This window comes from Acomys minous (assembly GCF_964271855.1).
Source record: "Acomys minous genome assembly, chromosome: 11".
NCBI lineage: Eukaryota > Metazoa > Chordata > Mammalia > Rodentia > Muridae > Acomys > Acomys minous.
The window spans coordinates 18193053-18219628 of record NC_140492.1 but is presented as its reverse complement, the minus strand read 5'-3'; the positions used below and the strand labels follow the sequence as shown (position 1 = coordinate 18219628).

The following is a 26576-nucleotide window of genomic DNA, read 5'->3' as shown; positions in this document are numbered from 1 at the left end:
AGATTCTTTTCAATTTGCTTCTGTGGCAATTTAGTCAAGCAACCTGCTTGGAAATAATCTATTTGCAGAACCTAGGTGGGGAAAAAGCTGCCACATTATATAATTCACTGAGCAAGTTTTGGCTCCCAGTCTGCCAATCCATCTTAAGTAGTGGCTAGTGCCCTGCATCTCACTATACATATGATCAAGCAATTTAGCAGAAAAAGAGAAAGGCCCTGAAATTTGGCATCCAAGTGGACATTTATCTCTGAGAAAACCAAATGGAGCCAACTTTTGCCTGAGTTTAATAGCAAAGCTGTCACATTTTACACAAATGAGTATTGAAGTCTGTTGGCAAATGGGAAGGGGGTGGGGATCTGGGAGTGGAGGAGGAGGGACTGCTGACTGGACTCTTTTCAAAGTGGCTCCAGTTTTTAGGGGAGGGGCCAGATGCTTCCCTTGGCAGGAGGGAGGAAGTAGTTAAAATGATTGCTAGCTAGGGGTTGGAACCTCGCGCTCTGGGTGTATATAAGACTGAGCAGCCAGCGCAGAGCGGCTGTTTGCTGCTGTTGCTGCGGCTGCTCTTAAGCCAGGACCAGCGGGAACCTGAGAAAGGAGCAAAGGCAGCTGCTTAGGCTTGCGCTAGGGCTCCTGGTTCACCTTTGCAACAGATACAGACACTGGAACCCTTAACCCCATCCCCTACCCCCAGACTCACGCCGGCGGTCTCCTGCACTCCAGCCTAGTGCCACAAGAGGCAGCCAGGCAGCAGGTCCCCGCTGAAGGCGATGCTTAGAGGGATCCTAGCTCTTGTGCTCGGAAGAAGGCAGTAGTACCCAGCAGGAAAGCAAGGAGGCTGCTGGTTAGAGCCTCAGGTGGCTGTGCTGCGCTGCGGCAAGGCATCGCCTTTTCTCCGCTGGACACCTGCTGCAGAAGTCTCGCCACCACCATGATTCCCATGGCCTCGCTGTTGCTGGGAGTTGCACTCCTCTGCGCCCATGGAGCCTTTGCCCGACGGGTGGTCAGCGGTGAGTCAGGGCTGGGGTACTTTCAGCCCAGCTTGGGACTGTGGGGGAAATATGAGGCAATCTGCACTAAGGTGGGGACTTCTCAAGGAGTTGGAAAGGACTCCTCAAGGGAGTCCAGCGGGACGGTGAAAAACCTGTTATCATTTCCTTTCATCCTCCCGCAAAACGGAAAAGTTTCAGATTTTTCAACTGCATTCTATAGCTACGGAGCAAGCTCTAGCTAAGTCCGCAGAAGCGCAGTATCTTCCAGGCAAGATTCTCTACTTTCTTTGGAAGACAGTGAGTGGAACACAGGCAGGAAGGGTTGGGCACCTGTGAAAGGGGTGTGGTAGAGCTTAGGCAGACAGAGGATGGACACTAAAGAGCTGCAGCATGGATGCCACCTCCTCTTGGCCTGGCTCCAGTCGCGCCAGAGTGCTCACAAGGATGGTTTCTGAGACCATCCCAGTTCAGATGTCTGAGTTTGCAGCCTTTGTTCTCAGGAGCACTGACAAAAGAAGAGGGGAGGGTCACTACCCTGTCGCCTTTGTTTTTACACACTTCATTACAAGTTAGAAAACTTAGGAAACAGTCAATTGGAATTGGGTCGAGGTTTGGTTTGAGATGTACATGGTAACAATTTTGGATTTTTGCACACAGTAGGTGCACAATTCAGTGAAAGGGTAATGAGTCAAAATTGCCAAGCATCCTAGCTTTGTCTCTGATTGTTTTATTTATTTATTTATTCAATTATTAGTGTCCGTTGTGTAGTCATTTAAGACTCTTCAATGACTGAGATGACCGGGAACAGCACTGCATGTGACAGCAGAACAGTTACCCATAGAGAAAGCCCTTGCTATGCTCATCAGACTGTTGCACCGAGTTTGCTGAATGTATATCGGTGTTTTAAGGGTAAACTATTTGCTTCTGACATACAGGGTTGCTGGTAAAGAGACAGATGTGAGATGGCAGCAAGTTAATGAGCTTGCAAAACAGTCTTTAAGGATGCAGCATATTCAGGCTGCCTCTGACCTTCCACTCAGCAACCATGCATTTCACTCACCCAGCCTTAAATGTATCGGTAACTGATCAGTCTCCAGTAGCTTTTCCACGGGGTGTTCAGAGCCTATGAGCTTAAGTCTTTGTTTTCCCTAATTTAGTTGAGGCTAAAGAACTTCATCTTTATCTATCTGGTGGAGCCAACTATATATTACACTCTTTTTTGTGAGATTTTTATGCAAATACATGTATTGCAGGAGAATGTGCTTTGAACATATGAGTTTTTAAAAAAAAGAAGCATTTAACTTAACCAATGTTCCTTGTTGTAGTCTTATGTATATGCCTTGCAGTTCCAAGTGTGTGTGTGTTGTGGGGCGGGGGTTAATCCAGAGTAGTACTTTGTTGATGAAAAGTTTAATTTTCATTACACTTCTACATAAATTATTCCAAGCTTTCGGCTATGCTTTTCTTTAGCAATTTATAGGCATCTTGAAGGTGACATCTGGAAAATTTCTGAGTAACTGAGCATGATTTATTTGATTTAGTACAAATGATGATGCCGACTTGAGATTAGAACAATTAGTTATGTTTTTCTTATGAATAATTTGATTGTCTTCGCATTGAAATTTATCTATCTATAAATTGATTTATGAATTATAGGATTTGGCAATTTCTAGCTGTTATTGGCAGGGCAGACAGCAGCCTAAAATCTGTTATTTTTGAAGCAATATTTTCTAACATGTCCACTGTCAGCCTGTTGATGTCTGCTCTGAGTGGGGTAGCAAGCATTTGATGCCAGTAGGGACCAGTTAGCCAGTCTCCCCTGAAGTGTCTGAAGAGAAGAAAGAGAACTTCTTTTCTCTCCACTATTTGGAAAATATTAGAACACATAGAACTAATTTCTATTTATTATATCTCAGCACAACATTTTGTCATTCTTGCCCTCAAAACACAGACAGGGAGCAACTGACAGACAGTGACATGTCTTTCATCTTTCAAAACATTCAGCAAGATCTGTTTTAATACTTTAAACACACCATTTTAAAGAGGTAATATTTCAGGGATAAATACATTTCCAGCAGCTTCACTATCAGGTGGTCTACATAAGATTTACTACAATCCGATGTGAGAAGACAGTACACAGACATTCACCGAGGACTTTGATGATAATAATCAATGTATGTACTGAGTTTATGATTCATGGGAAACTAATTTGAGGGTCTGAATTGTATGGTGAGTTCTTACTCTGCACAAATGTGTAGAGAACATCTGTTGCATCTCTTTAATCATCCAATTCAGAAAGTCACTAGCTGGTTATGATGTCTTTCTCCTGACAAAATTTAAGATGTTTTCTTATGGTAAAAAAAAAAATGTAAAAAGGGGTTGAGGTCTTTAGTTTGGGAGAATATGTTTGGTAAGTGACATTTTAAAGAAACATTTGGAATATTTTAATGGAATTTTATTTGTTTCTTTTTTTAGAGCTTGAAGCATTAGTGCCCAACGTCCTCATGTTGAACTGTGGCATTCACACTATTTCAAGGCACTCCACAAATTTCTTCAGAATTCTCTTACATGTACATCTTTACCTCTCCTACACCTGAGATTAGAAACAAGGGTATTGGACCTGCTACTGATTTCAGCAATACATGAGCTCCACAGAGTCAGACATACTTTTTAAATGTACAATTTACCAACCAATCTCTACCAACTTTTCTTAGACTTTAAGTAATTTTTTCCATAACTTATCAGAGAATAGAGAACTCAATATTCACTAGAGAGAGACCTAACAAATGGAACCAATGACATGTAGACTTCTCTTTTATATCATGTTGAGACCATGGAATACTGCATAAGTGATGATCAGTAAGTGGCTTTAAAAAGTAATTCAATAGTAAGAAAAATATAAATGAAACTGCAGAGCACATTCTAGCTTATAGAACAATTCCATGACATCATCAAAGCAGAAAATGATGACAGTGCAAGTTTCAAAGATGCAATTACTTTAAGTATCTCCTGGGCAAGAAAGAAGCAGATTAATCTTATTACTAGGCATTTAATAACTACCCATTTATCATAAGCATTTTCCTTAGTGACTTTTCATCATTATCTTATGGTGGCAATATCTATACATTAATGCTAAAATTCATCTGTAATTAAAGAAGGTTCTGAAAGGGGATATCCAACTGATGTTTCATTAGTAATTGTTATTATTTACAACTCTTTCCTGTGACAGATATTCACATGCAGGTGCATTCATGTAGACTACTGTGAGGTGAAAGGTTTTTAATCTGCTTTAATGTTCTGATGGTACAACACACCATGAAAATCTGACTACAGTGACTCAAGTTAGGCTTTGTTTTATTAATAAAATAAAAAGCAGATGCAACCTATCATGCACACACACACATATTCAGAAATAGAGGTGTCCTCAAATTAATTATGATTTAATTATTGAGCATGGAAAATCCACAGTCAGAAACAAGATCCCAATACATGATCCTGTGCTCATAGCAGCAATCAATAATCCACCAAAGGCTATAATAGATCAATGTCTCTAACACAGAAGAGATGCACAGAGCACACATTTATCAATATGTTTATTCATGAAGTGTTTTAACCATCTATTATTTGAGACACATGTTCAGAAGCATAGACACAATGGAAAATTGGTAGCAGAACCAATCAGCTTGTTTCCAAATCTGAGACTGCAATTATGAGCTGTGTCAACTTGGACAAACCATTAAACCCTCTCTGTGGTCCCCTTTCCTTCTTTTAAAGATGGGATGAAAGAATTTGCATCATACAGTGGTTGGGAGGATTGAAAGTCATTTTTAATACAATTTGTGCCTTGTGAAAATGACAAGAGTAGGAGAAAGGCCTTAGCTTGGTAGGCCCTGTGTCTCGAGTTTAGCTTTTTAGGGGCAAAGACAAATTTTCTACTAGAGCAGTTTATCTGAACAACCTCTAAGTTTTATATATATATATATATATATATATATATATATACTTATATGTGTATATATATATATATATATATATACTTTTATTATATACACTTAGAGGTTGTTCAGGTAAATTGCTCTGGTAGGAAAAAATATATATCAACAGATTCAATTTTCCCATTTTCTCTAAAGATGTGAATTGTAATGGAAGTGAGTTCTCATATTTCAAATTATTGATCAATGTCAAACTAATATTATCAATTACTTATGTAAGTTGTTAAGGAAACAAAAATGATCATAAAAGTTTCCTTCATTCCAATTAAAGTTATGCTGGACTCAAAGTACCTCTTTTTGGCTGGCTTCTTGAATTCCCAAATCATATAATTACATGGTTTTCTATTCATAATCTTCATATCTGTTTCAAATAAAAACATTTAAAATATGAGACCACTCCCTTCTCAGAAGGCCTGTGGTGTTTCTTGGGAAGATAAATAAGGAAAGCTGCTGCCATCACCATTCCTGAAGTGATCAAAGATGGCAAATGTGTTCTCTTACTGTAAGAGAATAGATTATAGTTACAGTGCACTCTGCGATTGAGTAAATCAGAAAATTCATCTTGCATAACCAAATTAAGAAAGTGGTGTACATTTGATAACTGCAAGCAGAACACTTAAAATAAGTGACACTCCTTTTTACTTAGTTGAAGATCAGTAGCTTTATTCTCAGAGATCACACAACATGTGTATTGCAACATCGCCTTGTGTTTTAGTGTGCTTCAGTGGGGATAGAAAAGAATTATGATAAAGACCAACTTCTTGGTTCTAGGAGAATATCGAGTTTAATCCATCCAGCTTATGTAAGCTTTATCATCTTGTTGTAAGCTTATCATCTTGTTCTCTGTGCATGCGTGTGTGTGTGTGTGTGTGTGTGTGTATACATATATATACAAACACACATACATATACATATATATAACACTAAATGACATATATATGTATGTATATACATATTTGTATATATATAATTTAATTAAGTGTAGACCACAACTGAAGAAAAGAAATGTATGCCTTCTATATTTTTTACTGATATGTATATATGATCTGTATGCCATACTTATTTAATGTTGGTTACATTTTATTATAGTAGGATGACTAAGGAAATATTTGACAACATCAAAAATGCAGAGCACTCTACAACAAATAATTTGAGTGAAGTAAAACCAAATTGTTGTTTATATTCATGAAGAAGAAACCAGTTGTTATAACTTTATGAGTTTACACTTTGTTTTGTATCATTTCCCAAACCAGTTTCAAACTTCGCCAACATTCAGGATATTTCATAACTATGGAAAACCAAAATCCCTATTTATGGAAATAGCAACAGAACATGAGTTGTGATCATGATAGAGATGTTTAATAGTTATTGCTAAAAATTATATCTAATAATTACATATAAAAGTTCACATCTAGGTTTGTGTTCAGTGTGTGTCCCTGTATATACAAACTTAATAGGGGTGAATATCTCTATAATTATGTGCAAATTAACTTAAGAAAACAAATATTTAAGTAAGTCTTAGATGTAGAGATTATTTAGTTTCAGGTGTACATTCAGAATATTTTCATAAAAGTTAGTGCACAAAGCTATCCTCGAGTTCTCTCTTTATCAATGTTTGTAGAATCTTTGTAGATACACCAAGAATTAAAGTATTTTCAACTGGAGATTCTGAATAGAGACATCTGTATAATTAGTATAACTGTAGCCTTAGTGTAGCAAAAACCACTGTCTGACTTACAGAAAAATTACCCCTCTCATAAAATATTTCCAAATATTTTATTTGAATATGATATTTGAAAATTAAAGCCAGGGAAAGTTTTCACGTGATCACAGGGCAAGAAGGGAGGCCACCAAATTTGTTCTGTAGGACGGCTGGCTTTTCTGGGAGTGGGAAAGTCACATCAGAAGATGTGCATTAGGAGAACTTGTCTGGGAATCAGGGCAACATTTGTTTCCCAGCTGTTCGAGTTCCACTGCGAGAGCAGCCAAATGGGATCAGCTGAAGTGCAGCAGCAAGCTCTGAAGCTCCAGCTTCTGCTCATTTCGCCACAGTGTGGACTAAACGTGCACAGTAAGGTAGAAATCAGTAGTAAAGTGGAATTATATGTAAAGGCATTCACGCTGTCAGCATAAGCTGATTCTATATAAGCCATAATAATTTTGCAGTATGTCTATAATTTCTTGGAAGCTGCCTTGCTCTCCCTGACCTGGTAATAGCTTTTTAGTTCAAACATGAAGACTCAGCTGATACTCACCCAAGGTCCTTTGGGGTTAACACATCTATTCCAGTTGATGAAAGGCTTAGGTCTTGATCCCTTCAAGATTTCTCTTTTGTGCCACCATCATCATCTTTGTTCATTTATTGAGATCATGGACCACTCCATCTATAGGGAAAGATTGCCTGGTATAGAGTGCCAAGACTAGCAATTTTTCTAGGATCCATGTAGTGCATGTAGTGGTGAATTGTTTCTTTTTCTAGGCATTATTACTCATTTTCTTTATAATGTATCATAATAGTATTAGAAATTTCCACGACGTGTTTAAGTCCTCCTGTGCGTTCTAGTATAAGTGTTGTGTTAATTTTATAAATGAGTGAATTTCAATTATATTTTACACCTTCACCATGTATGCCAGTCGTTATCTTACCTTTTCATATATCAAAGATAGTGACTAGTAAATTGTAGCATATAAACCATATCCAGGCAGCCTCTTAAGGAAGGTGCCCTGGTTTTGTTATATATAAATTACCCCCAAATATCCTGTTGTTCTGTGTTTCTTTCCATTGAGATCTTGCAAGCAATCTTTTAAAAGAATTAAAATGCTTGAGTAAAATTCAGTGCTAAATGTCTTGGGGTGAAAATTGGAAACTTGAATACTCAGGGAAAAGTAGCTAAGATATAGTTGAAAACTTAGAAATATGTAAATAATGTACTAGATGAAAATAGAATGAGATCTTGCTTTTTAAATGCAATAATAAAGGTATAGGCTTATAAGAATCATTGGAATCTTATAAGGAAAAAAACTTTTTTTCAACTTTTAAGCAACAAAATTACCACAAACCCTAATAATAAAAATAGAATTTAAAATTATGCGTGACTTATAATAGAGCTAAGCACTGGTATTTCCATTGCCCCCTTTCAATAATTATTTATTTCATTCCTATTTGTCATTTCCCATGGACATTTCTGCTGATATGTTGATTTTTTTTGTTCAAGTTAGTTTAGCCTGCATATAACTTTGTCCTTTTCGGTGTGTACCTCCTGAGTTCAGATACAAATTAGCTGGCTTGTTTGTACTGCTGAAATAACTATGTTATGTTTTCATTTTTGTGTAGGTCCTGAATGCTTATCACTTAAATACTGTTGGGAGGTTAATGATCTTCTGCCAGTTTCTGCTTTCTCCTGCTTTGCATGTCATTTGAGATCACAAACTGAAGTTTCAGGAGCTGGGGGAATGCTGCAGTGTTCGTGTGTTGTTCTGCATGACAGACTATAATTAAGAGTGCAAACTGTAAATGCTTCATTTACCACAGTATTTAAGCATGACCCCTCCTCCTACAGCTGATGACTTTTCGTGTAGGCTACAAAGTTAAATAGAAAGTGTCAGAGAATGTAAAATGTTTTGTGTCAGTTCTGGGAGTAAAATCTCAGATCCTCATCCTTGCACAGTAAAAACTACCTGTAGGCATCTTCTAATATCCATAGCTTTAAATAATAGACCAGGAAGCTAAATTTTGTGATGTTATTGGATGAGAAAGCACTCTTTATATATTTTTTTTCAGTTCTTTGAGAATTTCACACCATGCGTTTTTATTATAGTTATCCCAACTCTTTCCCTTAACTCCTCCCAGATCTGCCACCAACACTCTACCTCTTCCCAATTTCATGATCTCCTCTTTAAAACTAATAACTGAACAACTATAATAGTTGCTGTCTATTTACTTCTTGGAGTATGGATACCATTCAAATATATCTAAACCACTAGAAGCTTCACCATTGAAGAAAACTGCTTCTCACCAAGAAACTATCAGTTGTCCATAGTTTCCCAGGTAGAGATGGGGCCTCATGAGATCCTCCCTGTTCCATGCTAAGATTCTGACTGATGTCATCCTGAGCAGGTCTTGTGCATGTGACTATAAATGCTGTGAGTTCATGGCTAGTGATTCTGTCACTTCTGTAAGACAGTTTTGATCTGGCCTTCCCAATCTTTCATTCTTACATTTTTTCTACATCCTTTTCCATAGTAGTATCAAAAACCTTGGATAGGAGGGTCTGATACAGATGCCATACTGCTAGCTGAGAACTCCAGAGCCACTCATTATTTTAATTTTGACCAGTTGTGAGTTTCTGTGATAACCACCATCCACTGCACAAAGACACCTTCTATGAGTAGAGACATATGAGTTTTAGAGGGAAGCTTTGATAATATGTCTGTTCACCAAAATAACAGTAGTAGGTTCATTCTTATGGCCTGTCAGCTCCCAAGTTATGAGTTCTTGACCAGCTTTGCAATATTAGGCATGTGCTTTGTCCTGGAGAGGTAGGGACGTAAGTCTAATCAGAGAGTAGTTGTTTACTCCCACAGCTGTCATGACACTATCGCATGGACGTATTTTGGAGAAAAGAATTCTTGATAGCATTTCCTGTTTTGAATTGTGCTTTTATTGTGATTAACATCAAACTGATGAACAGAGACATCATAATTACTTTATTTATATATATATATTTTTTGTTTTAGGTCAAAAGGTGTGTTTTGCTGATGTGAAACATCCCTGCTACAAAATGGCTTACTTCCATGAACTGTCTAGCCGGGTGAGCTTCCAAGAAGCACGCCTGGCTTGTGAAAGTGAAGGAGGAGTTCTCCTCAGTCTTGAGAATGAAGCCGAACAGAAGTTAATCGAGAGCATGTTGCAGAACCTGACGAAACCTGGAACAGGGATTTCAGATGGTGACTTCTGGATAGGACTTTTGAGAAGTGGAGATGGCCAAACGTCTGGTGCCTGCCCAGATCTCTACCAGTGGTCTGATGGAAGCAGCTCCCAGTTCCGGTAAGCTGTGACTGGATTCTAACGTGTTTATGGGTTCCCTGCAGGAGTCAGAAGGGCCCTGATAACTAGAAGCACTCAGACCACGTGTTTCTAAGCGTCCCCATGACTCTCTTTTTGTAGAAACTGGTACACTGATGAGCCTTCTTGTGGAAGTGAAAAATGTGTTGTCATGTATCACCAACCGACTGCCAACCCTGGCTTAGGAGGTCCCTATCTTTACCAGTGGAATGATGACAGGTGCAACATGAAGCACAATTACATTTGCAAGTACGAACCAGGTAAGAGACATCCATTGCTGTAGCCGATTGTCGTGCGTGTTTGTTCACATTAGACTTTGTCTTTAAGGTGCCCAGTCTTTCTCCATTATTCCTGGGAAAGAGGCATTGCCCACACGCTTGTCCTCTTAGTGTAATGAAGCACGTTGTTCGCAGCAAAGTAAACCTAACAGTGGGCTGAATAAGAGGAAATAGGTAGAAACATTTGTTGGGAAAGGTGTTTCCAAGAGAAAATAATAATTTATACAAGGACCAAATTGTTCTGTTGTACTCATATTTGGAAGTGACAAATGTCTATGAGAAAATAACTTAAAAGCTTATGAGAACATGTGGAAAGTAGGAATAAGCTACCAAAGGTGCCTACAGGTGTACACACTCGGGAACCATTATTCCTGGTGAACTTAGGGGAGATAATCAGCTTTCTCTGGGCACATTAGTTCATTATGTCACAGCATAGTGCTTGCTATGTGGTCCTTTACCCGAGTGTGACTCTTTGCTCCATAGTTAAAAAGAGTATGCTTACATGACACATTCTTGTTCTGGTTTGTATCCTTTGAAAAATGACACTTTTGTCAGTTTTCCTTTGAAGTATTTAGTTACTTGTCATGCCCAGCAACTGGGAAAATTACCTTGACCCTAGGCACGTTACTGTGGCTTCCTGCTAAATGTAGTGAAATTGAGTTACTTTAATAAGACACCTCAATTGAATTAGACTTTGACCTAAAAAGGAGTAATCAAAGATGTGTCAACTTACATATTTGATCATCTTAGACACTCAGGTTAGAGACTTAAGACTCGATATATTTAATTTTTTCTATTTTTCTCCACAATGTTGAAAAGGATCATTTTAACTTTTCTGAAGGATTGTCAGCATGACCTCATAATATGTGCCCATAGAAGGCAATTATAACCAAGTACCAATGTTCCTGTCAGTCTCTTGAAATTACACAATTTCTTTTCTCATAAAGCCATGAAGTACAAGGGATTATTGGATTAGAATTACCCTTCTCTTATGTTTATATTGCTCTTGAGTATATTAGCCAAGTTTTTATATCCCTGGTGAGTTTATTCTTTGCCCTTGGTTGCTAAATCTGTCATTACACTCTTGGAAGCCTTTGCAAAGCTAAGTCTGTTATTCATTTATATTCTTTCTCATTGTGTCTTAGAGAAATACAGTTGAAATTCTATGACATTTTAAATTTGCTACAATACTTAACATTTATTAATGAGGGTTTTAAAGCAATGAATGCAGCTAAGTAATATGTATATATGTACATATGTAAAATGTATATATGTATTATACCCTTGATCATGTTGAAATTCATTATTTACTTCCATATTTTTAATCCTATATACTATCTGGTAGCATGATCAACGATGTTGAAAATGTTTTAAAATATTTCCCTGATTATTCACGAGTGGGGTGTTTCAATTTTATGTTTTTCTTCTCCTCTATACACATATATGGTGTTCTTTTGTTTCAATGAAATCATCTATATTTTTGTTAATAGTCCTAAATATAATATTTGTGAAAAGCTCACTTTTTGGGGCTGGTGAGATGACTCAGCAGAGAAAGTCACTTGTTGCCAAGCCTGAAAACTGATTTCAATCCCGGGTATTTATATGATGAAGGGAGAAAACCTGCTCCCTCCACCTGTTTACTGGCCTCCCATGCACAGCATGGCACTCATGCCCACCGTGCTGCACAAAATAGATGTAACATAAAAATTAACATTGCCGTATGAACTTTTGCTTTTAGATAGAAATAACATAAATAGAATTAAGTTACTAGGTTTTTATTTCATTAGCAGTTACATTAAAGTTTGTTTAAAATGTCTTGAATGTAATTAGTTTGCTGATGAACTACATGCTTTTATAAATTGCTCCAAAATGTCACTGGACACCAGTGATTAAACTACTGGTGAATCAAGATTGTAGGATAATAAGAGGAGCGAGCATCCTTTAAAATAGTTTTATGTTTCAAAGAATGCAGAAAATGCCCTATGTGACCTTTTTTTGTGTGTCCATGAACTGACAAAACTAAATGATAAATTAATTTTTTTGAACAATGAAAATATGTATAGTTGTTTTTTTTCTGTTGTTATTGTTTGTTTGTTTGTTTGTTTGTTTTTAAAGGCAGGACTTTATTCTATGACCAAATTTGGCACGGAACTCAAAATGTAGCCCAGGATGGCTTCAAGCTTATGGTGAACCATTGGACTTGTCATAAAGAAAGGAATGTTATTCCTCATAGAGGAAATATGTAGTCTATTACCCTACCCCAAAGAGGTTTATTAAGGAATAAAGCATCAATGATACCATATTGGGACTCCTGAAGAAAGATTGCCTCCCATTTTCCTTCAGTTCCAAAGAAGAGCTCCATTTAGAGTGATACATATCCTGAATAGCATGATAGACATTCTGAAGGAAAAGCTCCTTAGATTCTCTTCCCCACTAGAGCATTAGAGATTCTAGCAGGTTAGAGATAGGCAGCAAGACAAAGGTCGTACAGGACATACAATTCCTTCAGGTCAGGAGGAACAAGGGAATTCCTTGGTCTCACAATGTTTCAGATGTGAAGTTTAGGGTCTTGATGGGCACTACACCCTGTGGCCTAACCTGTGTGCCAGGAGATTTCATGGAGCCATGCCACTAGATAAGGGCAGTCCTAGATTAAGATTTGGAGGTGGGCTGTGGCATGGAGGCCTTGTAGGTAGTTACAAGTGGAAGGAGACCTCAAGGCTTGCTCATCAACTTGAGTGTGCTTCACTACAGTAGGGGCATGGGCGTGGGCAGGTGTGGTAGCTAGAAGACTTGTAACTTGTTCATGCCCAGCTAGTTTTTTTTCCTCACATATAAGATTTATTTTGGCCAAACTGTTAATGTAACAATTGGTTTCACAGAGGAAAAGTTTATGAGATCATAGTACCAAACCATGCTAAGAAATCTCAAGAATGTCTTATACATTTGGGAATTGAAACATCTAAACACACAAAGCTAGAAAAGAAACAAAGTGTAAATCTTAATTTACTGCTATTGAAGGGACCCTATTGGAATGCACATCTAAGGATGTCATTATTTGTGTAGCACAGACATACTGCTTAGATGGCCGGTACTTGCATCAGCCTTGCCACATGCAACTATGCAGTTATCTGCTAATTATTAGTGCACAGTAAAGGCTGCTACATGGAGAATTTTACCTCTGCCACCTTTTGAATTATTGTTTACCTCTGCAATATTGGGCCTCTTTGTCATTACTGACTGAAACAGGCAGCCTTAAGCACTGCACCACTCTTTGTTGCCAAATAAAGTTTGAGTTATAGAAGGAATTCATTAAGTTAGTTATTTTCTTTAGACATAATTAAATATTGACTACTGTTAATTAATTTTTGTACATTTAAATTCAGAACATATATTTGACTATGATTTATTCAGAAATCAAAATTAACTTTCTTTATTGTTTACTGATACATTTTAAAATCAACATTTGCATTTTCTTTGTTTAATTATTATTCACAATTGATTCCTGTGCTAATTATTTACAGAGATTCACCCAACAGAGCCTGTTGAAAAGCCATATCTTACAAACCAACCTGGAGATGCCCAGGACAATGTGCTTGTTACTGAAGCAGGTGATTCTCTTCTGTATCTTCTTCTTCTTCTTCTTCTTCTTCTTCTTCTTCTTCTTCTTCTTCTTCTTCTTCTTCTTCTTCTTCTTCTCTAAATATTTTATATTATTTTTTGGAATATACATTTATATTATTACACATGAATAAAAATTACATACAGTAAGAAGAACCACAAAACGATCAGGGATTATATGAATGCTACATTCATGGTGTTTTGGCTAATCATATTTGGCAACCTTGTGGAAAACATCTTTCCTATCTTAGTGTCCCTTCTTAACTCTCACCTAAAGACCTGTGCTTTGTACCAGTGCTTCATGTTGGCCCCAGTGAAATTTTTCTTGTAGTTCAGGGATTTGATACATTAATTATGGGACTATATGCATTTACTTTTTAATTACATTAAAAATAATTACACAATCACAAATTTTCAATAGAATAGCTTTTCTTAAAATTTTCACTTCAAAAGGAAGTATCTAGTATGAAACCAAGTGATCAACCTTAAGGCCTGTATTTACAAAGCATTTCCAAATACAATGTAGTGCTTATCATGTATGCTGGCATATTTAATAGCTTGGAACAGTAGTTTGCTGCTGAATGTACAGGGATTGTCTGAGGTAGAGATGAGGTACAAAATATGCCTCATTTAGCTTCTATAGACTTCCCTTGGGCAAATTCCTCTATCTGACCCATTTCAAGCTATCACTATGATATCACTAGACGGCATGTTGGAAGGGGTGCACACAGTAGGCTCTCTATCCCATTGCCACTCCTCAGTGAGAGTTCCATATTAGCCAGCACCTCCTCTTTAATTACTTAGATCCCTTTTCAACATGACCTAAAACCAGACAGACTTGTTTATATTTAATGTTTATCCTATTTCTTTCCTTAATATTGAACCAAGGACCCGAGTGTTTCAAAATCAATAACTCACAGATACCACCTTATATTAGTAGTATTGGACATGATAACAGTAATTCAAAAAAGTAATCCTTAAAAGATTTCCTGGACCCCTGGGAGATTCAAAAGAGAGGCTGAGCACGCCACAAATTCTCAGCATTTGATCCTACTAGACCGTCGTTACCTCAAGCTTGTGGAAAACATGCCCATGCATGCGTGTGAGTGCACACAGGTGTGTGCGCGCACACACACACACACACACCCCACATACACACACACACACACACACACCACATACACACACAGTAAAGAAGGATTAGGGAGAAGGATCTGTGAGAATTTTGAGTGGGGAAGTGAGGAGTGGCTTGGAGGAGAATAAAGTACATTCATATATGAAGTTTAAAGAGGGCATCCTAGTGGGACTCTAGATGAGAGAATCATGGGAGAATGGCAAAGTAGAAGGATCCAGAGGGTCCTAGAAACCTACAAGTAGAACATTATGATAGGCAGATTTGGGCCCAGGGGTCCTGCTCAAACTAAGGCACCAGCCAAGGACAATACAGGCAGTAAACCTTAAGCCCTTACCCATATCTAGCCAATGGACAGAACATTCTCCACAGTAGAGTGGAGAGTGGGATATTACTTTCTCACATACTCTGGTGCCTCACCTTTGACCATGTCCCCTGGAGGGGGAGACCTGGTGGCACTCAGAGGAAGGACAGCAGGTTACCAAGAAGAGACTTGATACCCTATGAGCATATACAGGGGGAGGTAATCCCCCTCAGGAACAGTCATAGGGGAGGGGAATAAGGGGAAAATGGGAGGGAGGGAAGAATGGGAGGATACAAGGGATGGGATAACCACTGAGATATAACAAGAACAAATTAATAAAATAATATATATCTTGGAAAAAAAAAAGAGGTGTTAAACAGCAACACATCTCTGAATTGCCTGTCACTAGATCCCATTAAATACACTCCTTAGCAAAAGAAAGGAAAAGCAGTGAGGTGAATTCATTATGGCCATTTTTTTTTTCAGAATCATTAAGATTTGTGATATTGTTGACGAACGTCCAGTTTAAAATCCAAAGGCAATGTCCCTCAGTTCATTTTCCTTATATAGACAGGCCTGTTAAGGCTTTTTATGTTTCAGGTATCTGATTTAACATCATTGATAATTTGTAAATGTAATTAAAATTATTAGTAAATAATTAGACTATAGATATTTTTCCTCTTGTAATAGTAGCATCATGGTTAATAAAGTCATTTCATGCTCTGTAGGTCTTGAGTGTTGGTAATTTTCTTTAAAATCTTCTAAGAATACCCGTCATTTTGGAGAGTGATCGAATGGCTTATTTTCAGAATTTAATTAAATCATGTCATTGTCTCCAGAGTCTTATGCCTCTGGGTTATGACTGCATCACTACCTAGTATTTGCTTATTGTCATTTAATCCCAGATATGTTTTGTCATGACACTGTGCTTATTGGCTGAGATAATTCATTATCTGTTAGATCAACAATGACTATAGTGATTATTATTCCTTAATATAAAGTCTAATGATTCGGAATAATTAATAAAACGAGACAGCTAAGATTATTGTGTTATGAAAATTAGCCCATATATGAATTGCAAATGTAGTAGAAAATTTAGAAGCATGCATAGTTAATTGAGTATGTCAACCAGGACATTACAATTTTTTTTTTCAAAACACCCATGTATTTTTCAAAAGCTCTTGTACTAGGAATTTACTTTTTTGGTAACAATTCTATTTTGCCTTAATCTTTAGGGACGTTTGTTCATAAGTGCTGTTAGATTCCTCCCTGAGCTATCTATCACTGGATGCTAAGACTGTTTTCCTTTTGTAGGCATAATTCCCAACCTAATCTATGTTATTATACCAACGATCCCATTGCTCTTACTGATACTGGTTGCTTTTGGAACCTGCTGTTTCCAGATGCTGCATAAAAGGTAAAAACCGTATTTCAGTCAGGATAATGAACAACAACAAAACAACACACCTTTAAATATACTTTGAGACATCTTTTTAAAAATGTCATTATGTCGTTAACTTATATTAAAGAGTTTTAATGTTCTTAGCTGTCATTAAAAATCTAGCACATCAAGTTAGGACATCCTGGGATTACACAAGGCATCCAGTGTCTTCTTTAAACCTCACAAGTCCTGGGTATTTTTTGCCTGTTTGTGTTTTGTTTTCTTTTTTTCAAGTCAGGAAAATGGGGGGTCATTCTCAAGTGTCTTGTATTGCACAGTCAACATATGTGGTGGATCTGAAGTTTGAATGCTTGGAATCTTGTATGAGAATGTACTATACTATATGGTCTCTGGATTGTTAGATTAAAAAGGTGATGTTAAGCCTCTCAATCTCAATCTCAAGTTACATGGAAGGCTTTGTTTTATGGTTAAAGAACTGATCAAAAGATTACTTGCATCAAGGAAGGCCCTTCAAATGAAATCATTTTTGTTTTATCATCTTTTTCTTAAATTAATTCAATTAAGTTAATTAAATTAATGAAAGAACCTGAAATGTAGCAACCATTAAAAGAATGTTAATTATAAATGATTAGTATGTATTTATAAGTGATCTAATCTAGGCATGCCTGGTAGCACATGCCTGAAAGTCAGAAACTCGAGAGCTTAGAGTTTGTGTCTATGAGTTTGTGTCCACGAGGGCTATATACACAACAAGAACATTTTAAAACATACAATCAAGCATACCCTTTCAACCAAACCAAGCCCAACAAAACAAACACAAAAGCAAAACTCCAAAAAGAAATAAAGTCAATTAAAACAAAAACTATAACATAATTGAAAGCATAGAAATCATTTAAGATAAAAATAAGGGCTAGTCAAACAACGTTTGGCAAATTAGTATTTTATTTTGAGACCCTTCTCATTAAAAGACATGTAAAATTCATTTTCTAACATTGCATATATAATAGATACAATAGAAAATGTTCTTTTCTTTCCCTAATTCCTAAGAGTATGGATGCAATCATGTTTGATTTCTCATTGGAAAAGCATTAGAGTAGGAGGATTGCAAATCTCCTCTTAGCTCTGACAGACTATTAAAACAGCCATTTAAATAGCAAATCTGTTAGTAAATATTAAGTATATGATCCAAACATTCTCACTTGTCAAATAAAATATGTTAATGTGTTGAGCAACAGCATTTGCCTCAAAGGTTTGTTTTGTTTTTCCCAAAGGGTGGCTTTTTTCGTTCAAAAGATCTGTGGCTGTTTGTGCTTGTTTGAAAACTTCAGAGTGAAAAAACAAACCAAAATTGGGCACTTTCAGTTTCCGAGATGAGCTAAAGTCCTTTGATCATCATTCTTAGATCCTCCCCTTTTCCTTTCTTCCAGGAAAGCAAGGAGAAACTTCATCAAAGACTCCACTCCATTATCATCTGAGTGCCTTGCAGAAAGCTTAAATTCCAATCTGGTACCCATGGCAGTTTCTCTCATTCCATACCATTTCCAAAATAACTCTTCTTCCCCTAGCTAGTAGAACATTTTTAGTGAAATATTAATTACAATTGAGGCCACCTTGATAAGTTAACTACTTTTCTTACTATTTAAAATACTCTCCTCTTCATAAACTTTGCCTACCTTATTTTCTGTTCATGATAGATATACTTGGTAGAATTAATTTTTTGATATTATTTATTTGAAGGAATATCCATAGGACATGTAATTTGGAGTTGTATGAATCGTAACAACAACACCCAAATTGATATGAACAAAGTATTGTGCATTGTAATGTTTGAGGCTTTAGAAAGAGTTTCTTTATGCCTTTAAGGAGTTCTGCAAATCTGCAGTGTGGTGAAATAGTGCAGAGGTGTGTCTGTGAGAGTGACAAAAGCTGTTAGGGGTTGAAGTGTGGGTATCTAGGGACAGAAGTAAGTACTAAAATCAGGGACTATGGACAGACCAGGGGAAGAGTATCCCCAGGAAGCTGAAGCAAAGACATGCAAACATTGACATGTAATCTGGTGTAGAATGACTTGGGAAAACTTAGAACCAGGCACTTTTGCAGGAGCCTGAATTCTGACCACTATGGAAAAACAATCAGAAGCCAGGCCCAGGCTATTATGGGAGCGAAGGTCCATTTCTAGATGACAGAAGTTACATGTCAGACATTCTTTCGAGGAAGAAATCACAAGCTCCTAAGTTGCCAAATATTCATCTGCCTTGCCCATCCATTGGCTTGAGAGAGAGAGGCACAATTGGTCTTTCAGTACACAAATGACTTAAGTTCAGTTTAGGAAGACTGATGGTAGGAGAGCAATAGGAGGTTTTTTAGACTCAAGACCAGAGGATGTGATTGGATAATTTGACACTGTTTTTATCAGTCATTACATGAGAGTGCCCATAAAGCAAATTTCAGAAACCTGACCAAAGAAAAGAAAGTTTATTGGGAGAAAACAGGAAGTTGCGGTTCTCTGTCAGGCATTGCTACACATGAGTGTTTGAGGCCTATTGTGAGTCAACACATGCAGATATGTTTGTTTGCCTGTTTTCAACGCTTGTAAGAACTGTTTGTCATCTCTACACACTGGGATAATCTAGACTTTTCTTTTAGGAATGAAAACTATGCTGATATTGAAAAGAAGGACTCATAATTTCTGTCTTATTGTCTTCATTTGGACCCAGACAAGTCCACTTTGATACAATTCAGGAACTGAATTTATTTCTTTTTATATTTTTCAGTAAAGGAAGAACAAAAACTAGCCCGAACCAGTCTACACTGTGGATTTCAAAAAGCACGAGAAAGGAAAGTGGCATGGAAGTATAATCATTAACTGACTTTGCTTTGGAAAGTAAAAGTAGTTTTGTAATTCTTGATCAGTGTAAGGAATGGCATCATTAGCTTGAAATGGCTTGAAATCTCACAGGATCTGCAAGATGAACTGTAAGCTCCCCCTTGAGGCAAATGTCAAAATAATTTTTATATGTTCATAGTTTCACTTACAAAATACTCTGAGTTAAATCATAGAGTAAGATCTCTTTACTCTGCTAAAGGATACACCCAAACTTCATGTAAATGAAATGGACCATGCAGATAAAATTTCTGTGCATCCGTCTGGAATCCCTGGGTTGGGAATAGGCACTTTTGCTTTTTCTCGCCTTCATGATTTTTGATCTATTTCATGTAACATAGATTGTATTCAAATTTACGGTGTGCAAAAACATTTTACCTTTGCAAACGTGTTTGATAAAAATAGAGTGTTCTGATATTTATATTTATGGCATTTCATTTTTACGTACATACTGTTTTGATTAAATACTGAACTCACACAGGCACAAATCTTTCCATAGGGAACATTTTTCTTTTGCAGAAATAGTTCATGTTCTTTCCATTTCTCTGTTTTTGGTTTCAATAAGGTTTAAGAAGTCTCTTCAGAAATAAGAAACTATTTCATTGACTGTGCTATAAATCTGCTGAAACACTTTACTTAGAGGCAAGAACTGTCTAACTTTTATTGTGCAAGACACGTGCCTTACAAGTATTCTTAATTTAAAATTAAACAGATTTTTGTAATAAAATATCTTTACTAATAGTTGTATAGACACCAATGTAGTTAACCTTGAAAACAATGACATCCACAGTACAAATCACAGATTTTCACATGTTGTCTACAGAATTGCAAGTAGCTCTCTGAGTGTTGGGAATCAATGTGGATCCTCCCTCTCAACAAAACAGCATTGCTCTTTGAAGGCTTGGACTGACCCTGGAGTCCAACAGTAGCAGTTTAGCAAAGGTTTTCTTAACTGAATTTAGGCTGTATTGATATATAAGGCCGAATGGTTTCCAGTAGTGTGATGCTAAGCAGAACACACTGATATTAAAGTTTTTTTTTTAAAAAAGGAAAAACAAAACTACAAATCACATCCATTATTGAGCCATGGACTAGAGGTCACTGATGCTTCAATATCTTTAATGAGTGTTGTTTATGGATGTGAACTGTGGCTTCTTTCTGTCTGCTGGACTTTCTTCAACACGTAGCACGTGCCCTTCTCAAGAGAGAGAGTTGTAACTATTTTGTCTTCAAATGTCCCTGTGTTACTTTTAACCAAATAAAGAGTTCTTGTTTCTGAAGAATGACCATTGGTGTTGTCTAAGTTTTTAAGTGAACTAAGTAAGACGTGTTTCATTGCTACCTGGAGATGAAACAAGCACTGCTTGTGTAGAACACGGTAGGCAAGGGTACAGAGTGAACAGAAAGTTTCTTTTTCTTTTTTCCCCTTCGTCAGTCTTTTTCAGTTAGACAATAGAGCAATTCCTTAAGTTGACTTGGTTTTCCAAACAAGAGGCAAAGGGAGTCTCTGATTTTATTTTCTGCTTTGTGATGGAATGGGCAACTGCATGCTAAGCTCAGCTGTCCTCATTTAGCCACTGTCCTCTCCATGGCTCTCCATCTTTTGGGTCATTGGAAGGCCAGCTGCTTGGATGGATGTTTTCCTTCCATGCCAACTCCACCCGTTTCTCCATTTAGCTAGACTGTGAGAAGGGAAAGTGGCCTTTCCCTATGTTTGTGCCACCCAGAGCTCTAACAGCTGGAAAGTGGAAGCACAAAGCAACAGGGGAAGGCTGCTGGTCTCTGTTTTATCACTACCCAAGTGAGGAAAACTTCTAGTGTCAATGACAAACTCCATCTGTGACAAGGATGCGAAAATAAAATTTCTTCCTATTAAAAGATGGCAATGATAACATCCTAAGGGGGTTCCAAAAGTTTTAGCTGGCTCTTGATAAAAAGAAACCAGGTACACGATATAACTGCTCTGTATTTTCAGAACATAGTTTAATATATATTGCGAAACGCCATTGAATATGGAGCTACATTCAAGTATTCAAAACAAATCACACACTCCACTCCTCCTCCCTTCACCGTGTGATTATTAGTAAGTTTTTACTAAGAAGAGTATACTCAGAGATCCTTGATTACCTATGCTGCCATTTATGGGACTATCTAGTCCTCCGTCATCCTGCTAACACCTCTTAATGGCATGTTCTCCAGGCTCTGAATGCCTTCAGGTTGTTTCTCAACCTCTGTCCACTTTCAGGGTCACTCTCACCTGCAGCCTTGTCTCCAGTGTCTCTTAAATGCATCAAATAGCAATCATTCACTCTAAGTGTAATTCAAGCTTCCTTCCTTCCTCAAAGAAAATTATAGCAATTGCTTCTTTTTATCCAATTCATTTAAACACCACTTATTCTTCCATTGTGTCAATTCACACAAAAACTGTGTGCATGTGTATGGTTGTGAAATATGGCTGTGTGCATATATGTGTGTCTGCATGTGTGCATGTATGTTGTTGGCATGAACTGCAGCAGGTTCTGTGTGGTAAGATAAACTAACATTTGCAGTTACTCTGGAAATGATCCAAGAGATTAAAAGGTATGCAAATTCATTTATTATACATTTTTTGTCTTTAATGGGCAATTCAGCTGTGTCTGAACAAGTTTTTCACATGTTACATTCTATAAACATATAAGTTAAGAAAAAATTTCTAATAGTTGCATTTATTCAAAATACCTGCTTATTTTTTGAGATGGAAAACAATCCACCTTGAAGTAAATGTTAGGTCAAATGACCCAGGTAAAGATTATTTGTGTAAAATGATGCTGTAAGGGAGTTTACTTTTATGTTGATGGTGGGTCAGAAAAGAGACTGTGTGATCTGTCTTTACATGGAAGAAATACACAGTTATGATTTTATCATGTGTGTATACAATATGGGCCTACAATAAATGTACATTTATGAGCAGGTAACTATTATATTTTAACAGAAATGAACATTGATGGAAAAGCAATAAAACAATGGTCACTCTGATGGCACAGTAAACTGAAACCAGATGACAGTTCATATCAAATAATGACATACTTCAGGCAAACTATTGTATTTCACTTCACCTATTTTTCCTTAAGTGTATGGAAAAAGTCTTAAAATAATATCCCATCACAAGAGAAAGTAGCAAAAATTGATTGCAGAAAAAGGAATGATAGCATCTATAAAATAGTAATTATTTATTAGTAAACATAAATGCATTGTAGAATTACTTTATGATGTAAATATTAATTTTAATTTCCAGTTTTGTCTCTCTTCTCCATACTAGCATTTAAACTATTTAGTTAAAAATGAAACTTTTTTTCTCATTAAATTCTCATTTGCCATGATATTTTTAATAAAAAGGAAGAAAAACCTGCCCAACTTTTATGTTTAGATCAGGAAAATGCCTACTGTAGAAAACTATATATCCACTCTATAAACTTTGAGACCCGGACATATACCCCAGGGTGATTAGGCAGTGCACACTTGACTCCAAATGATGTCACACCAACCAGAAACCACCTGTTGTTTTCTTGGCACATTAATGGTCCTCCTGAATCACCCTAAAGTGGGAACAAAAGAAACATTGTGGGTGCATGGCCAATCAATATCAACAAGTACAATGTACTAAGCTCACCAGTCCAAAAATAAATGTACAGAAATATGGTCGATTGCCAATTATGATTTTCTGTGCTCACTGCCATTCATGTCATGAGAAGTTTGCTCCTTGATGAGACAGATGCTAGCAACAGAAAGTTTATGATTCTGATGATTCACTGCTCATCACTTATTCCCTCGCTTTAATTATTGTATCTCAACATAGACAGTCTCTAAAATGTACAATAAAAACTATGGCAATGCAACCATGCTGATCACATTATTAAATAATATGTGAGGGATCAGAAATACCTTTGAAGAAAAGGAAAACCTGCTCCACATCATGATTTTAGAAGAGCTAAGATCTCTTGGTTTTGGTTTTGGTTTTAGCTCTCATTTGTGACTTAAAGTTTTGTTAATTAACAATCAGATTTGAAAACCTTAACATCTCACAGGAAATAAGCAAATCTCATATTTTCTAGTATCCTGACATGTGGTTTTATTTATAGGAGGATGTCTCTTTGTCACAAAGTAAACGACAGTGGGTTCTAGTACAAGTAATAACATAGGTCTTATTTGTGCATGATGCTCCCTTTATAACACAAACGGAAATGGTATGAAAATGTAGTAGCATTGCTTAATTATAAAAATATTTTTCATATAATTCCATATGCAAATAATTCTTTCTATCTATCTATCTATCTATCTATCTATCTATCTATCATCTATCATTTTTTGAAACAGGGCCTCACTGTGTAGCCTTTTCTGGGCTAGAACTTGCTATGTATACCTGGTTAGCACTGAACTCACAGAGAACTTCCTGTTTCTGCTAGAAGTAAAGGCATGTACTATACAGAATGTTATTTGTTTTTATAGCATGAAATAATATAAAATGCTATAGACATTGATCAGAATGATTGCTACAACAGAGAATTTAAAATTTGGTTAGTTATTAGGAATTATCCCAAGAGACTCCTTGCCTAATATTTTAACCATCTTTTGTTGCTATATTCAAAGGGAAAAAGATAGCCTGTCAAAGCATCTACTGCTCCACAGTTGGGTGTAGAGGTAACAGACAACACTGGCCACCACATGTTACCTACATTCAAGGTGAAAACAACTGTTCTGAAATGATCCAAAGGAATGGCAGTGGTTTTTAAAATTGTTATATCCTGAGGCCTTGCTATGTACATTAAATATATTTATGGGGAACTCTCTTGCTCACAGTATTTTACATATTATTTAGAGGTTATTAAATCAAAACCAAGGTTTAATCAGATGTTTGTAATAGGAGTCTTCTGATCCTGCTATTTTATGAAGATAATTGGCATTTTATAAGTATAAGATAAGGTAAGTATAAGATATTGATGTTAGAATCAGGGATTTTAATATACTCAGTGTATACTAAGTCAGGCAAGTTGCAGAGATCCGTGAACCATGCAGAAGGCCTGTTTGCTGGGTGTGTGCATGGCTGGAAGCCTTGGCATTGTTTCCATTATATCACGTCCAATTATCCAGCCATATCATGGCATTTATAACATGTAAGTTCCTGGCCTTGATTTTTTCATTTGTTCAATAATATATTTCTATTACTTTAAAGAAATGCATTTAAATTATAATCTAATACAAGCACACAAAACAGACTCTGTGTTTGTAATTAGACACTATTTATAGTATGTAAGAATATACAGTATACGTTATTACAAACACAAAAAGTCACTAACTTCTTTGAATGTGAAAGAGTTGGTGACCATTTTTCTCTAGAACAATGTGTCTCCAACTTTATTATCCATTAGTCACCTGTCGGACACAAAAAGCCATATATCATTGGGCCTCAGTTTAAGATTCTGATTTGTAGGTGTGTGATGGGCTCTTACATTTGCAACTTAAGCTCTGGGAAAACGGATGCATTTAATGGACTGTTGGCTATGTTTTTGATGCTACTGATGATGAATGCAGTCTCCGAACGGAGAGTGAGACGGCATTAACTCTTTTTAGTAACGAGACTACTACATTCAGTGGACTTCCTCAAATATGCAGAGTAATTGGGCCTGCCTGATTAACAGATTTTGAGACTGAAAGAACAATGATTCAAAGAACATATTCAAACAATGATATATTTAAAAATCAAATAATATGTTATTATTTCATCAGTTAATATTAAAGTTGAACCAAAAAATGTGACAAACTAGAGATCAATGCTCTATTATAACAATATTCTACTGCATGAAATATTTTATGCATTAGGAATTTCTTTATTGTTAAGGAATAACATGCTTAGAACTTCTAGAAAGCAGAGCCAAGCATAAGATTTCACAGATCTGGAATGAGTTCCTGGCTTAATGTAACTCTAAGATCAATAGCATTAGCTATCATATTTTCTACCTCATTTGTGAGGTGTCTGCCATGCAACCCCCATTAGCTGTAATTGAAGTTGTATGGCTGCTTTTCCTCTTGCAAATAATTCTATAAATCACACTTAAGTGGAAATGTATTTTATCCTTAGCACATTATTCATTTTCTAAGGAAAGTATAAAGATCCAGAGGTAAATTTTAAGTAAGCATAAAGCTGTTTGATTTATATTGAATTTCCAAGTGTCCATCAAAGCAGTATAAATGTAAAACCAATCTGAAAATTTAACATGACTTGAGACATTGATTTAACTAAGAAATATATCTATAAACTTATCTGCCTGTCTGTTAAAAAGTGCCAGTTTATGATATATATGTTTTATTATATGAAATACTTTGTTACACTTTAACACAGTATAACTCTTTTCTCATGATACAAATACCTCCTTTTACATGTACAAATTATTTGTTCGTTCTGTAATACTTTGTAGTTTAATTTAATGCCTTAGATGTGGCTGAAATAACATCTTATTACTTTTGAAATAATTAAGACATGCCATAAAATGTATTTAGTAAGTCTCCTAAAAAATAATTGGTTTGTTTGCTGATTGACTTACATTTGTCATGTGACTTAACCCTCTCTATGTGGGTTGCCTAACGTCACTCATGCTCAACAATTGAATTTACCAAGAAAACGGAGTTGAGGATATTTAGTGATTTTGTGGTTCCCGAAAAATATGTCTAAGCAAAGAAAATGAAGTCTAAATGTATAAGATGACCATCCTAAAGTTACCTGACAAGAATCTATTCCTCCTTCTTCATACCCTGCACATATCATACTTTCAGTGATGTTGTATTCTGGCAGCTGTTGCTGGCACTTCTCGTTGGATATAAGAGGAACATCAGCTTCTTTCAGCACATCCACAGTGGAACCTGCTCAAAATAAGA

General features: G+C 36.5%; 2 protein-coding genes across 3 annotated transcripts in view; one reads left to right on the top strand and one right to left on the bottom strand.

Annotated features, from left to right (window-relative positions):
• The first annotated feature begins 504 nt into the window (after positions 1-504).
• On the top strand, positions 505-20953 carry CHODL (chondrolectin). Of its 2 annotated transcripts, XM_084800840.1 has the most exons (7): positions 505-1007; positions 9719-10028; positions 10149-10306; positions 13849-13935; positions 16696-16798; positions 18211-18289; positions 19558-20953. In XM_084800840.1, the coding sequence occupies exons 1-7, from the start codon at positions 929-931 to the stop codon at positions 19558-19560; spliced, it is 819 nt and encodes a 272-aa protein (XP_084656966.1). In that variant the 5' UTR covers positions 505-928; the 3' UTR covers positions 19561-20953. The 2 variants fall into 2 exon arrangements, with proteins under 2 accessions (XP_084656966.1, XP_084656965.1); XM_084800839.1 differs by lacking the exon at positions 18211-18289 and having other exon boundaries at positions 509-1007.
• Positions 20954-23034: 2081 nt separating this feature from the next.
• TMPRSS15 (transmembrane serine protease 15) overlaps positions 23035-26576 on the bottom strand; it is a 116228-nt gene continuing 112686 nt past the window's right edge. The window contains exons 26-27 of the mRNA XM_084800315.1: positions 26422-26564; positions 23035-23242 (exon numbers count right to left, since the gene is read on the bottom strand). Of these exons, the coding sequence (XP_084656441.1) occupies positions 23087-23242; positions 26422-26564 (299 nt within the window). The 3' untranslated portion in view covers positions 23035-23086. The remainder of the gene's footprint in view (positions 23243-26421; positions 26565-26576) is intronic.

Coding starts and splice junctions, on each gene's coding strand:
- CHODL (XM_084800839.1), top strand. CDS start 929: ATGATTCCCATGGCCTCGCTGTTGCTGGGAGTTGCACTCCTCTGCGCC. Junction 10,029..10,148: donor GGAAGCAGCTCCCAGTTCCG/GTAAGCTGTGAC, acceptor CTCTTTTTGTAG/AAACTGGTACACTGATGAGC. Junction 13,936..16,695: donor TGTGCTTGTTACTGAAGCAG/GTGATTCTCTTC, acceptor TTCCTTTTGTAG/GCATAATTCCCAACCTAATC.